Here is a 16,144-nt window from a genome sequence, read left to right on the forward strand (position 1 = left end):
GTGTCATTCACTACTATAATCAGTTCCATCGCACGTGGTGGCCCCTAGTCAATACAAACTTCAGACAACCAATACTCTCAGAATCCAGCTAAAATCTAATCTGGGGGCCATGATTGGAAGCCAGAGTGGAATCCAATTGAAAACGGGATCCGGCATTATCTGACACGGATCATTCCTAGTGGGAAAGGCTGGAATTGGCCTCAGCAGGCAGAGCCTTATCTGACCTGACCCAGAGGGATGGCTTCCCCACTCAGACTGAGCCAGGGGTCCTAAAACTCCTTTATCACTCCCCACCACCACCTCCCCCAGCTTCTGACCCCTCTCAGGAGGCAGCCTAGACTGCTGGTTAAGATAACAACCTATTGGGGAAGATCGGAACCGTGCCTTCTGCACGTTTCCAACATCACCACTCTTTGGCGGCTACTTCCATGAATGTTCATCGTGGAGAAAAGGATAGAAATGGAAACAAGGAGATTTGGATTGCTGGTAAAACCCAGGATCAGAGAGCAGTGGCTCCTGTCCACTGGAGCTGAAAGACACAAACAAATTCGGCCACCGTCGGCAGTGTAAAGTAAAGAATAATGTCGGCGCCCCAAGCGGGGGTTTTGGGCGGTGGGCGCACCGGAAGACCCCCCTGGGGGTGTGGTGTTACAGCAGTGGCGCGGCCGCAGAGCGGTAGGGAGCGTCCGGGGGCACGTCGTGAAGACACTCGGGAAGAGAGGAATCCGCCAGGTGCAGGGGTCTGGGCGGGGACAGGTCCTGGCCCCTCGAGGAGCCCTCGCGAAGCCGATGAGCTAAGGCAGCGCCAACTCCCGCTACCGCTCTCGCCCGCCCGCCGGAGCGAGCACGGCCCCTTTAAAATCCATGTAAACAAAGCTTTGTTCCCCCGGCCCCCTCCCCTCGCGCCCCTCGGTCCGCTCCTTCCTCCACCCGCCCGCAGCGTCTCCGGGCCGCTGACGTTGCCGCGCCTTTACGCCGTCCCAACGGCGCTGCGCATTCTCCAACCGCGGCCCCGGCCGCCCGAGCCTACGCAGACGGGCGGTGCTACGCCGCGAGCGCTGCGCGACGAGTCCCCAGCGCGCAGGCGCAGCGGCGACGGCGGCGGCGGCGGCGGCCCGGCCGAGGTGCGCGCTGGGGGGGAGGGGGGCCGGAGAGGAGCATGAATGGAGCAAAATGGCGGATCATGTGCAGGTGAGAGGAGCCGCGGGGGAGGGGGCGGCCGCGGAGAGTGGGGAGTGGGGTCGCACGCGGCCCAAGGGGCTCGGGCCGGCTTGGGGCTCACCGGGCCCGCGCCGCCGCCACTCGGGGCTCCGGAGCCGCCGCCCGTCCCGGAGCTCTGGGGCCTTTCCCGCCTCCTGGGCCGGGGGCCTCCTCCATCCCCTCCCACCCCGTCCCACGCCTCTCGCGCTGGGCTGGAGGTTCAGGGATCGGCGCCCCAGCTGGCACAGCCTACATCGCTTATCAGTGACTGCCCTCCCACTGGAGGGAGGCCTCTTGCAAGTCCTCAGTGCCCCCCAAGACGGGGAGGGGAGGGAGACCCCTTGCCGACTCTGTCCTGAGGGGAACTTCCCCATCACACCCGCCAGCCCTAAACAGATAACAAAAAGAATACCTCGCACTGACAAACCTCGCTCTACCGAGTCTTTCCCGCCGCCTTCCTCTTCACGCCCCCGAGTACAAGAGACCCCCCTCCGGCCTCCTCCCCCCTCCCACGGATGCGTCCTACACTCCCCCACTGCTGGTCGCACAGCCTGCAGGGCCGAGCTCCCCCGTCCTCCAAAATGGGTGCTCAGGCCTGGGCCCGCCCTCCCTCCGGTGCCCCTATCCCCAGTGAAGGAGTTGAGTGCCCACACCTCCTCTGAAACACGGGGTGGAGGGGGTGTGTCTGAAACGAGAGATGCAACGTTGGGTGCAGACGTTGCTCTGGAGGGTCCTGATCGGGCTCCAGGGCTGCCCCAGGCGTGCTTTGGGCTCAGGCCACTTTTCTTCAAAGACACGGCACAGGCCCTAGGAAGGGACAACCCATACCGAACCTAATAGTAGCTGTAGGACTCAGGGTTATTTCTTGCAAACTCGATAAAGTTTTTCCTCTCTGTGCTTTAGATCTGATATTTTTATGACAGTTATTGTTACAAATCTGTTGTCAGAAACCTTTGGATTTTCTAGCAGAGGTTTTGTATTGTGGGAAGTAGAAAAGAGGATAACAAGTGTCGCCTTATTTTGCATACTGTATAGTTATCATTCCTCGAGTAAAGAGGATGATCTTATTCCTCACATTATGTCTACAAGGAGGTGGATGGTGTGACTTCTACCAATTTCTTTGGGAGAGAAGGGACTAAATAAATTCTCAGGCCAGGGATCAGTAGAGTAAATCTTAGAAGTGTGGGGTACAAGTTATCAGGACAGAATTATATCAAAAATTGTAATCACAGATGGAAGACCACAGGATTTGTGTTTCAAAGCCAGTATCGTGGCCTAATTCAGAAGTAGCAGTAAAACTTGGTACAAGGTGATAGTAATAATAATAGTGAGCACCTTGAGTTTTATAGCAGCCATTTCTAAGAAGCGTGAAGGATTTTTTATGTGTTTTTTTTTTAATTCTTCCATTCTAAAGGAGTAGATAGGCAAGAACTACTTCTGTCATTTTGAAGAAACAAACCAAAGCACAGAACTTATATGAGATTTGCTTAGGGTAAGGCTAAAGTGGATCAAAGGCTTTTGACTTTGGGTCCCGTGCTCTTATCTATTGGGGGAAAAAAAGTAGTGTCTGTGAGCATTCCAGAACATGGTTTGAATAGATAGCCTTTCTGAATGATGCTTTGGAAGGCAGAGGAAGTCCGTGTACTTTTATGAATATACATCTGTTTTATCTCTTGCAAAGAAGTTTCTCTTAATGTGATCTCTCCTACCTTTTGAACAAAAAGGTTGTCATTCCTCACTAGAGGAAAGTCAAGATGGGTCAAAGCAGTCTTCATAGCAATTATGTCTCAAAGGAGGGTCTGCCTTATTTTTAGTAAGGGGATTTTTTCCCCCACCCATCCCCAAATAAAAATCTACCAAAGTAAGAATTTATTAATTTTTCAAAACAAAGAGGACTATGCCAGTCCATTGTTTTATTTGACTTTGGAGAGTTGTAGTATGTTACTCTCTAAATTAGCGGTCTTTATAACAACAGGGTAAGTTTGCGAGAGCTTTTTCTCTTTAAATAGAATGGGGCATATTGCTTTTCTTTGTTAGACCACTAGATTACTTTTAGTATTGGATACTCGGAAAGTTTAACGTGGTACCTTATTGTAGCAGAAAACCTTCCCAAGAAAAAGATAGATTCTCCCCTGTGTGGAAAGAGTAAATAAATGAAAAGATTAAAGACAAATCTGAAGTGCATTGAGGGGGAATATTTTTCTGAAAACACTATTGGAACATGAAGTTTAAAAAGGAGCCTATCAAAGGTCCAAGACTGATTATTTGAAAGTTTCATAGTAATACTAAATAGTTGACTTATTATGTATCTAGTGCTTGTCTGAACCACCAGGGTGAGCAGTTTTTTTTGTTTTGTTTTTTTTCTATTGACACTAAGCAAGTGTCATATGATTCTCAGGCTGGAGTCCTGAGCATCTCTTCTGATAAGTGTTTAATGGAAGTCACAAAATGGTAGTAATGGGAAAATTGTAATATTTGTGTCTTTTAGCTCTGTTGGTGTCATAGTCAAGCCTCTTAAGAAGAGAGACTTGTAAGAAAGAATCTCCTTGTTGTGATGAGTTTCTTATTCTTGGTCTTAGATGACTCTAACACCCACCATAGAGGCAGTGATTAACTGTAAAAAAAAAAAAATCAAACTCATTTGTGTTTATCTTCATAAAATGAACACTCCTCCTTCCTTTTTTTTTTAATATCTAAAGTTAGATTAGATAATGAGGATTCAGTATTTCCACTTGCTGACTACTTATTGTAAGGAAATGAAGATGGCTTAGTGTACAGTGGTAATGAAAAAATTAAGGATCAGATGTTAGCTTTAATTGTGCTAGCTGTATTCAGGCTCTTGAGAGGAAAAGGAAAGCGTATATAATAATTGTATATTAAGTATATTTAACATATAATTATATGTAAATATATTAAATGAAGGATAACTCTGGAGTTCATTGGATTTATTATGTTGTTATGCTGGGCCTTACCCACAGTCTTACAGTATTATTTACTGGGCTCTATATTATGACTGTGTAGTAACAGAAAATACGATTTTCAGATAGTCATATTTGTTTAAATATTGACCACCAGTGTAACTCTAGAGAGTCAAGAAGAATCATTTAAACTGGCAGGTTAAAATTTAACAGAGTGCAAAAGTTTAGCCTGATTAGAGCAAAAGATAGTTGTCTTTTTAGCTTTTAAAACTATGCAAGGAAACATCAGAGGATCTACCCGTGGTTCATTTTGAGAAGAGAATTCTGTACAACTTTCGAACATTTTTAATGGGAAAAAAAGAAAAAACAGTTACTTTTCTAACTTTCTTTCAGTTAAGCTAATACCATAAAGTTTAATGTGTGCAAGGCCCTTTGCTGTGCTGGGCACTGCAAAGGATTCCAGGCTGAGAAAGATACTGGAGCCAGACTGCTGAAGTGTCAAATTCTAATGCTGTGTTGGGCAGGCTTCAGAAGGCAAATGGATACAAGAACTCAATACATTGATTTCAAAGCATGCTACGTTTGTGTTGGATGATATGAAATAGCTACGTCCCCTCACTCACCCCAGCTACCTCTTCTGTGGATTTGTATAAATAATATGTCTGTATTTTAAAAGAACATATTTATATGTACTTGATAATTCTGATTTAGTTTTACTTCCTCTCGTGAGAAAAACCTTCAGAAAAATTAAGGGTTGTATATATGCATGTAGTATCATTCAAACACTTATGCAATAAAACAAAATATATTACTGTAATGGAATCTCTATTTAGATGGAGCCAGGAGAAAGGAGCATTAAGAAGATCCCTGGTCTGTATCTTACAGATAAATTAACTTCCATTTGATCCAGAAATTGATATTCATAACCACCAGCTGTATTTTCTTTTTTCTTAGTTGGGTTTTGAAACCAATATTGTACCACAGCCCTTCGAGAAGGGAAAGTTGCCAGTTTAAACCGATAAGCTGATGTCTCTGTAGGTACAACTACTGAGGCCACTTTGCTCACTTTAGTATACTAAGGAAGATAGTATTTAGATGTTGCATCATTTTTTTTTTTTTTAACACCAAACATATATTATCTCACAGGTATTCTGAGTCAGGAATCCGGGAGTGGCTTAACTAGATGGTTCTAGTTCAGGGTCTTTGATTTGCCCTCAAGCTGTGAGCCAGGCCTGCAGTCCTTCTCAAGGCTTGACTGAGGATGGAGAGCCTGTTTCCAAGCTCACCCACATGCTCACTGGCAGGCATCATCAGTTAGTTGCTTGCAGGCAGATGGGCTAGGGGCCACAGCGCCTCACTGGCTGTTGTCTGGGGGTTTCAGCTCTTTACCACATGGACCCTTCCTAGAACATAAATTTTAAGAACTTCTGTTTTACATTATGTAATGATGTCTGCTATGTATAAGTGACCCATCTTTGTTACTGTTTTTTTTTTTTAACCTCTTATTGAAATATACCTTCGGACAGGTGCAAAACTCGTAACTGTTCAGCTTGATGAATTTTCACAAAGTGAACACTCTTGGGAATTCCTGGTGGTCCAGTGGTTAAGACTCCACACTTTTCCTGCCTAGGGACCAGGTTCGATCCCTGGTCAGGGAACTAAGATCCCACAAACCGCACAGTGCCGCCAAAAAAAAAAACAAAAAACAAAAACAAAATGAACACTCTTCTAACCAACACCGAAATCCACAATATTTTCAATGCCTCAGAAGTCCCTCTGGTGCCCCCCGCTCAACAACTACCCATAGATCCTTCTGCCTGAGGGTAACTATTGTACTATCCTGCCATTTAATTTTTAAGTATGCTTTTAGGAGTCCAGCTGAGGAAGTCCTGTCCATGAGAGCTTAAACTTCAGAGCCAGGGGAGAAGCTGTATAGAGCAGTGGTCCTTCAGCTGTGGGGGGAGTTGGTTTGTTTTTTTATTTTTTTAGAATGTAATGGCAGCTGTGTGCTCTCTAAGGAGGGAAAGTATACCTACACAAAGATTTGCCTACAGTTTCAGGCCATTCATGAACTTTAGAACTCGAGTTTAAAGATACATTCCTTTTTAGATGAAATGCTTACCACATTTTATTGAGAAACTGATTTACAAGTCTTTCTCTTTTGACCTGTGTGAAAGGCTAGTTCTCGGTCTCTCGATGTATTCCTGGAGAGTTACATGCAGGCTGAATTTTTAAATATGGAATTCTTGAGGATGATTAAAAACAGTTAATGACTATTAAGCATCTGATGGCCTGTTCTTAGACACATGCAAGAAAGTACAAGATGTAATGCCCTATTTTCGGGGGCGTTGCATGTTAATTGGAGAGATAACGAGCCTGGGTTGAGTTGTGAATTTGCAGTGAGACATTGGTTTTTGTCAGCATGTCTCTGAATGAAGGGACTCTTGCTCCCATCACCTTTTTCCTCCAGTCCAGTACATCTGAGTTCACGCCCCACACTTATAGTGACTCACTGTGACAGGGAATTCTCAATGGAATGAGATTGGTACCCAGGAGTCATATCAAAATCTTGCGGAAAGGAGGGGAATTGTCAAAAATTGGGTCTTAAGTATAGCTGATATTTGCATCCCTCGCTTTTCACTCCTTCATACATGTTTGTGTGCACGCACACGAAAACACACATACACACATGCTCCTACCGTCATAAATGGAAAAGATGTGTCTGAGAGAAGGCAGCATTGGAAACTTCATGCTAGCATTTATTGGACTTTTAGCTGCTTGCCATTTTACATGATCTCATTTAATGCTCACAGCCAGTCTATAAGGTAGGTATCATAGAGATAATAGTAATGGAATGTTCCTTGAAATAGGTTGATGAAAGGACTTAGTGTCTCCAGAAGACCAGAGAACTGTTGGAAGATTTAGGTGACAGTTGTGGTGGTGGTTATTGTACAACTTACTGGTGGGGGACCTTGGTTGGGGGTAGATGAAAGGGTGACAGCAACATTTATGGAACATCTGTTATGTGCCAGCACCATGCTAAGCCCCTTTATTTGTATTATGCCATTTAACTGGGCAATTCATTTAGTCTCCTTGAACCTGGATTAGGTGATCTCTTAAGTCTCTTATACTTCCAGCATTGTGGCTGGCATTTCCAGTTGTCATTCCTTACCGTTCTCTCCCAAGTAAACTACATGTTCTCAATTCATATGTACATTGTCATAAATTTTCCTAAAATATTTATTTTTTTATAATATTTTTTAAAATATTTACTTCCTAAAAAATTTATTTCCTAAAATATTTATTTCCTAAAATATTTATTTCCATTTCTTCTATCTTAAATATGCCTTCCTCTACCCCACCTCCCAATTTCTTAACTCTCAGAGGTGGTGTTTTTTTGGGGTGGGGGTACTAATAGTCTGTAGCACATCTCACAAACTGAGCTCTGATATACCCCAAATAATAAGTAAAGAGCCCTCTTAGTTGGACAGTAAGTAGTGAAGGACATTTTTTGTGGGCCAAGAAATTAACATTATTAGTCAGATGTTGTTGCTTGTAGACTGAAAAATGATTCTCACTTAAAAGTCCCTGGGTTTGGGGCTTCCCTGGTGGCGCAGTGGTTGAGAGTCCGCCTGCCGATGCAGGGGACATGGGTTCGTGCCCCTGTCCGGGAAGATCCCACATGCTGTGGAGCGGCTGGGCCCGTGAGCCATGGCCACTGAGCCTGCGCGTCCGGAGCCTGTGCTCCACAACGGGAGAGGCCACAACAGTGAGAGGCCCGCGTACCGCAAAAAAAACAAACAAACAAACAAACAAAAAAAAAAAAACAAAAAGTCCCTGGGTTTAAGCCTCTCTTAGAGAGAAACTAGTTAGGTGAAAAGCAGTCAAAATGCTTTCCTATAAATACCTTGGAAAACAATTAGATTAATAGAATATCCCTTGTACTACATCAGGAAGTTGTGATCCTACAGCTCTGATGGCCTTTTAGAAGTTTTAAGTGTATGAATGTGTGTTGGTCACAAAAGCTGATCTCGTTTCTATTTTGTATGATAAGAAATTATGGTATTTGAAGTGTGTAGTCTCAGAAAGAATTGAGAGCTATGCTAGACATATGCCCTAAAATTTCAGTCAAGTTTATGATTAAATGGGGTGTATTTAAGGTCAGAAATGGGAAAAGCAGGGTTTTTTAAAGGATTTTTTCCAAGTGTATTTAGTATTGTTTGCAGAGTTTTGAAAGCTTGTGTCCTAAGTTTGGCAAATCATTTCAAATCTCTTTTTTTTTTTTTAACTGAGTCACCTCCACTAACTCCTGAATTTTGGTATTTTATTTCTCTCTTCCAAAAGGACATTGTCTAAAGTCAAGCATGACATTTAATTTGACTCTAGGAACCTGTAACACCGTTTGCTCTGAAAAGAATCTGGGAAGCCATATTTGCATTTCACATATCTGTACTGAGTTAAAAAAATAAAACTCCATCCCAGTTTTGCCCAATGTATAGCCATAAATTATTTAAAATATTATTTATTTTGTGTTAATGGGTGATTTTTTTTTTATCATTAACTTGTCATTGACCCATCTGACAAGTCGCTGTAAGGTCTTGTCAAAAACTAGTCTAGAATTTAAAAGAATGAATAAAACTTGCTAGAAAATGGGACCTTGTTTTCTTTCCTTTTAATATTTTTGAATTGATAACGTCATTCCAGAGTTGAGCAAGTTTCATCAGGCCTTCGTAAGCATATAACAAATGTTTTTAAACAAATTGAATCTGAGCAACAGGTTCGTTGTTGTTGTTGTTTTGTTTTGTTGTTGTTGTTTTTGAATAAGGACAGTATCTCAGAGGCGTTACAAATGAAAGCTTGTTTTAACATAAAGCATTATTTACTAATTCTTGGAATCTTACATTTTAGTCTTATTTAAAATACATGTTCCAAAAAGGGAGATCAGAATGTTGTGAACAGGAAAGATTTCAATTCACAGAATTCCTAAAACCTGTCCCTTCAAAGCTCTTTGATATAGGTTACTATTAATGTGCCCTGCAGATCCCATCCGCTGTGATAGTGTGAGACTTCAGAGTAACTTATCTATCCCTCCCTTACCCATCTCCTCAAATTTAAACAGCACTTACAAAAGTGAATATATCAGTTCACAGAGATTGCTGTGAGTAAATCTGATGCCAGTGGAATCAAGACTTTCTTTAAATCACCTTTATGTTTACAGTAAACAGCATCCATTTAAAGTGTACAATTTGACAAATATATACCTGTGACTGTTTCACCACAATCAAAATACAGAACATTTCCTCCTAACTGCAGTCTACCCCTCCCTGAACCCTCAGCCCCCAACAATCCTGATCTGCTTTTTGTCATTGTAAATTAGTTTGTATATCCTAGAATTTTATGTAATGTACTTACTATGTACTCTGGTTTTTTACTTGTTTTGCTCAATGCAGTGATTTGGAGATTCATTCAGGTTGTTGCATAGTATTAGTAGTTGGTTACTTTTTATTGCTGAGTAGTATTCCATGGTATGAAGTACCACCCTTTATGTATCCATTCACCCCTGGCGGGGGGGTTGGTGTCCAGTTTTTAGTCCCTGTGAATAAAGGGACTATGAGTATTCATGTGGAAGTCTTTGTGTAGACACACATTTTCTTTTCTCTTGAGTTAAGTACTTGGAGTAGGATGACTGGGTCCTATGGTATGGTTAACTTTTTAAAGAAACTGTCAATTTTCCAAAGTGATTGTACCATTTTACTTTCTCACCAGCAGTGTAGAATAGTTACAAGGAATCCATATCTTCACCAGCCTTTGGTATTGCCATTCTTGTGGGAGACCTTACTGTGGTTTTAGTTGGCATTTCCTTGATGACTAACAGTGTTGACTGTCTCTTCCTGTGCTCACTGACCTTTCTTGTATCTCAGAGGTTCGCGAACCAGGCTGGTGGTTTGGCCCTACAAACTGTTTTTGTATGGCCTAAAAACTAAGAACAGTTTTTATATTTTTAAATGGTTGAAAAAATCTAAAAGAGAATAATATTCCATAACACATGATAATTACATGAAATTCTGATTTTTTTAATTCATAAATAATAGTTGTAATGGAACACAACCATGCGAGCTCCTTTACACATTCATTGTGTATGGCTACTTCTGTGTTACAATGGCAGAGTTGAATAGTTGCAACAGAGACCGTTTGGCCTACTAGCCCACAAAGCCTAAAATATTTACTATCTGGCCTTCGACAGAAAAAATTTGCAGACTCCTGGGGGTTGTCCCCTCAAATCTATTGCCTGACTTCTGAGTGGGGAGAGGGCTAGCCCAGTATGGTTCTAACCCAAGCCCAATTTGACGGGAACCAGATCAGACTTCATCCATTTTGTTGACTGTGGCATTTATACTGCACTGTCCAAAATGGTAACCAGTAGCCACATTTTGCTATTTTAATTTAAATTAAAAATTAAGTTCTTCACTCACATTTCAAGTGCCCAGTAGTCACATGGTGACTGCCATATTGCACAATGCAGGTATAACATCTTTCCATTATCATGGAAATTTCTTTTGGACAGTGCTACTCTAGAATAATAAAAATTTGCCACAAAACCAGAGATTGGACGCAGAGGTGGAGCATAGGTTATAGAATTGCTTTCCTGTGTGCCTGTAAAAATAAGCTAAATCCTCATTCTCCCAGGTATGTGAATGTAAATGGATATATTAAATAATTTACTTAAGATTACTTACTGTTTATGCTATGAACCTATGATATGTTTGTTCTCTTAGCCAAGGGAGTGAGAGGAAGCAGTCAAATCATAAAAGAAATTCAGAATTCTACTGATAGGAAGTAGTGTTTTAGGGACTTCTAAAAAGTACCCTAAATGTATTCTCCCTCAAAGCACTTTGCAAAAACAAACCTTCTAAAATCCCCGTGTATTTGTAACCATTTTACAGATAAGATGGAGGGAGAATATTGAGGAAGGTATTAAGCCATTACATCACTTATTCAAGGTGCTAAGTCTTGATATAGTAGCAATTCTGGTTCCCTTCAGCTAACTAATTTTAAAATATTATTGACCTTAAAGTATCTCATAATTATAGCGTTAGCTTTGAAAATAACCCAGAAATATTCTAAATTAAAATGGTTGAGATGGCCTATTTTAAGGTTGTATTTAAAGGCTTTCCTTCACATCGGTGAAAACTGTTTTTTGTGATTCGACTCTTGGAGGCAAGCATAACCAATTCTGAATACTGAAGTGATGGGTCAATAAATATATTATCAAATATAGTCACCCTCTTCTTTAGCAAAAAAGATGTAATTATTATAGTAGATGAATTATCTTGTTCTTAACATGAATAGAAGTGTTTATAAGTTTTTGTTGACTGTTCAGTCATGTCAATATGGTACAACCTAGAAATGTTTTGCTGAAGTAAGAAAATAAATACACCAGCTAACAGTAAGAAAGTAGCATGTTGGTATTCTAGTGATGTTCTTGTATGTAGATATAAGGAAATGTGTAACGAGTGAGGTACAGCATCAATGCTCAAGGACCTGAATAACTAGAAATGTATACCAACAAGGACTATGGCGTGATACAGGTGATTTGACACATGTATGCATAGAACATAATGAGACATAAATGTTAGTCCTCCTTTAGAGACCCAGGAAAGGCTTCTTAAAGTAGTGAATGCCTAAGCCAGATCTAAAAAGACATGGTATTCTTTCTCCCAGTTGGTAAGCGTATACCAGGCAGAGAGAATACCATAAGCAAAGCTATATATGTTCATGGAACATTCCAGGAAAGTGAAAGCAATGAAATATTGCAGCTGTATAGGGAATAAAGTGGAGCAAGGTAAGAAATGAGACTCTAATGGTAGAAGAGAGCAGAACATGAAGACCCTGTTATATCTTAATAAGGAATTTGTACAGTAGATGTGTAGTTGAAGGTTTTTAAGTAGAAGTGACAGAATAATTACATCACTGGGGTGATGGTATAAAAGATTGATTGGATGTAGACAAAGTAGGAGATGAAGCAGTAGTCTGTGCAAGAAATAATTGGGTCTTGAACTAACATAATTTAGCTGTAAGGATGGAGAATTAGGAGATTGATGTTAAGGAGGTTATACTATGGGGTTTGGTTAACAGTTGAATGTGTAAAGTGAGAAGGCAGGCTCCCACATTTCTGGGCAGAAAAGTTGAGAGCAAATGAATGAACAGGATGTTGAAAAGATAGTAAGGTCAGTCTTGAATATACAGATTTTGAGGTGCTGGTAAACATTTGAGTGGAGATGTCCAGTAGGCATTGGCTTACTTGTTGTCCACTTGGGTTGGAACTCATGTTTTCATAGTGAAAGTCCATTTCAGTAGCCTTTAGATATTGTAAATATGTAAAGTGTTAGCTGCTCACAGTATACACCTATCATATTTCTTATTAAGTCTTACAGCAACTGTAAAACTTGAGTGAAACCCTGATGTTTTATTCTAGTTTGGTTTCTGAAACAGCCTCATATTATGTTACCAGCAGCAGGAGTAAAAGGCTTTTGACAATCAGCAGTGAAATTGGCATGCATGTAATGCGAAAAAGAGGTCATATTCCAAGGAGTTTGAGTAAACCTTACAATGTTGACAACTCTGGCCATCAATATGTCTTAAAGGTTTCTTTATTGTTAAGGCAGTTAAAACTAAATCTGCTTGATCTTGAAGTAAATCTATAGCCCTTGGTCTGTTTTGTCTCCCCATCCCGTTTTTATCTTTTGGAAAACCAGATTAGTTTTTCTTTATTCCCCATCGGAACTAGTGTTTGAGGGGTATTCAGAAAAGGCTTCTTTTTTAAAAACTCGTAATTTCTTCTATTAGAGGATTCTCCTAAATCTTCTATTTCACAGCTTGCCTGATCTTCCTTATTTGGTGACTTGATGAGTTATTGGAAAACATTTTTCATAGATCATATAATAGTGTAAACTTAAAGGCAAATAGATACTTTACAAAACTGTTAAGGGAAAAATTATTTAGAATTCCAGAAAATCAGAAAACTGGCATGTACGGGGTGTGTATGCCAAAACATCTTAGGAAACATTTACTCAAAAACTCTTTTTTACTTTTTTTATCAGAGGGTAAATATGGAACTCTAAATTCTTGCCTCTCTGAATCAGAGTTCAGGGTTCCAAGATTAAGTATTTGTGATTACCTTTAATATTCTGTTTTGAGCTTCTTATACTTTTTTTTGAGTCTTCTAAAGGAGTACATACGGTGTTTGGGGTTTTCTCATGGGAAGAGAGATAAGGAGAGTTGAGAAGCTTCCTTCTGAATATTTAGGCCAGTAAAAACTCTCTTTTCTCTTTATCCCTTTATTTCTTACACTTCTTTCATTCTTACTAGCAAGCTTTTAAACATTTTTTAACAATAGTTAGACTGCTAGTCAATAGGCCAGAGGAGATGCTGTCTTAATATCTCAGAATATTAAATCTCACTGTGGCTCAGAAATTACAGGCTGTTCATTCTTGATACAAACAGACTGTTCATTCTTGATACCTGTAATACACAAGTATAAAGAAATAACATACAAATGGGAGAATTTAAGGAAAGTCGGCTTATACACATTGTATATTGTGTATTTGATACACCCATTGACTTAGAGAACCAAAGACACTTTTCTGTAGGGCAAGAAAGTATTAATTGGCATGTGATATACTGTACTACTTTACTGCTACAATTATAGGTGTATCTGACATTCTGAGGTATTAGAAAACTATTAAAATGTCTCCTTATGATGTTATCGTCATTACTGTCGTTTAATGGTTGATGTGCTGTTTTGAAAAATTCCTGTAATTCAAGGATTCAGGATTATAGCAATCATGAGTTCCCCAATCACATGTACAGGTTTGTTTAAGATTGGAATACTGCCCTGACCCCTGTGTTTAAATAGACAGCTATTTTAATGATGTACAATAGTAGCTTGCTTCCTATTTAATATTACATTTTATTTAAGAAAGCGTTTTAAAGCCAGTTAACATGTCTCCACCAAGTATACTGGTTTTTTTGGTTTTGGGGGTTGTTGTTTTTTTTGCAGTACGCGGGCCTCTCACTGTTGTGGCCTCTCCCGTTGTTACGGAGCACAGGCTCCGGATGCGCAGGCCCAGCAGCCATGGCTCACGGGCCCAGCCGCTCTGCGGCATGTGGGATCTTCCCGGACCGGGGCACGAACCCGTGTGCCCTGCATCGGCAGGCGGACTCTCAACCACTGCGCCACCAGGGAAGCCCAAGTATACTGTTTTTGTTTAGCTACAACTGAGTATTTAATGTTTCATTTATGAATGCTATAATTGTATGACATGTCCATGGTAATGAGAATAATAGTGTTACCAGGTTAATGAAATGGGATTAGAATCACATAATTTTTAAGCTAAAAAGAATCTTAGAGTGTGATGATAAAATTTTTAAAAATTCATATGCCCTCTTTTTGGAGGATAGCTAGCTGTATATTATTGTTTTTTAGAGATAATGCAAGAATTTTAACTATCCCGACCATTAAAATCTTAATTTTGTTATACAATTAGCAGAATTAAAGAAAAATTACAAGTCATCATGCTTAAAGAAGGTTTATTAGACAAGAATAGGTTTAGACAAGAAAAATTTTTTTTAATTGTGTATTTCATTTCTATGGAGCAGGCACTGTACTAAATACTAGAGATAAAGCAGTGAAGAAAATAGGCATGGTACTTGCTCAGAGATAGATACTCAGAAATTGTACCAATAAATATATATTTACAGTTTGTGATAAGTGATACGAAGGAAAAAGGTTGTATTGAAATCTTTTGAGAGTGATTTCTTATTTTTATTTTTGGGTGGGCATATTAAGGAAAGGAAGGGGACAGTGTACCAGACAAAAAGAAATGGCATGTTTAAAGGCCCTGAGGTCTGGAAGACCTCCCCTCACAGAACTGGAAGAGATCATCCTGGCTGCAGCTTAGTGAACCAGGAAAGATGATGCTACAGAGATTAGCAATCCCTAGCATATGATGGATTGCTTTTCAGGTATTCAGATCAGATTTTCAGAGATTTAAATGATTTATTAGAATGCTCATTCTATAAATTAAATGAAAAGAGCAAGGAGTGAAACTTTGTGTAGTGTTCCAGTTCTGATTTTTAGTTGCCAGGGTGGAAGTTGTAATGGCAAGAAGGAAGCACACCACAAAGGAGATCGTGATTATCTATGTGATTTTTTTTTTCCTTCCTGTGTTTTTAGTTTGGCTATTTATTAGAGTTATGAGAAATGATATGACTAAAATAAGCATATTTGTGTTAGTAAATGGGGACTGTCTTTTGAATAAAATACCTTTTTCCCCAAGATAATTTGTTATCTCTAAGAACTATAATAGTTGTATATACGTTAAAAGTTGTGTTTTGGTATATCGTGTGTGTGTGTGTGTGTGTGTGTGTGTGTGTGTATACCTTATTATGTTATACATATATAACCTTGTAACCTTAGTTCCAACTAGCTGGAACATTTATTCTGGTATTCATCAAAAATCAAACTGTTTTCTTCAAGAATATTTAATGCCCTTTGATTAAATCATTCTATTCTGAATATATTGCTATTTACATGAAAAAGTAAAAACTCACATTTTTATTATACTTTTCATTTTATCCATTGAAATTCATTATGGGGTAGAGATCTAATTTCACTTTTTCCCATGTGGCTTTTCTCAACCTTGTTTATTGTGTAGTCCACTCAGCTTTTCTCCCATGATCTGTATTACCATGACTGTGATACAAGTTTTCTTTTGGTGTTCTGTCTGTTCCATTGATCTGTTTCTCTGTCCCTCTGCCTATACCATACTCTTAATCAATGTAGCTTTATAATAAATTTGGGTCTCTGGTAAGGCAAGTTCTCCCAGACTTGATCTTCTTCAAAATATTCTCCATTATTCTTGGCCCTTTTTCTCTTCCACATGAATTTTAGGATCAGCTGGTCAAATTTATTATATTCAGTTTGGGTTGCTAATATTTTATTTAGGATCTTTGTAACTGTTCAT

At 39.9% G+C, this 16,144-nt stretch overlaps 1 protein-coding gene across 2 annotated transcripts in view; it reads left to right on the plus strand.

The window, feature by feature from the left end:
- The first annotated feature begins 1,069 nt into the window (after positions 1 to 1,069).
- XPO7 (exportin 7) overlaps positions 1,070 to 16,144 on the plus strand; it is an 85,534-nt gene continuing 70,459 nt past the window's right edge. For both annotated transcript variants that reach the window (XM_030832560.2, XM_030832562.2), the window contains exon 1: positions 1,070 to 1,191. In XM_030832560.2, coding sequence (XP_030688420.1) covers positions 1,174 to 1,191 — 18 coding nt within the window. In that variant the 5' untranslated portion in view covers positions 1,070 to 1,173. The remainder of the gene's footprint in view (positions 1,192 to 16,144) is intronic.

Source organism: Globicephala melas, chromosome 6, assembly GCF_963455315.2.
Source record: "Globicephala melas chromosome 6, mGloMel1.2, whole genome shotgun sequence".
Lineage (NCBI taxonomy): Eukaryota > Metazoa > Chordata > Mammalia > Artiodactyla > Delphinidae > Globicephala > Globicephala melas.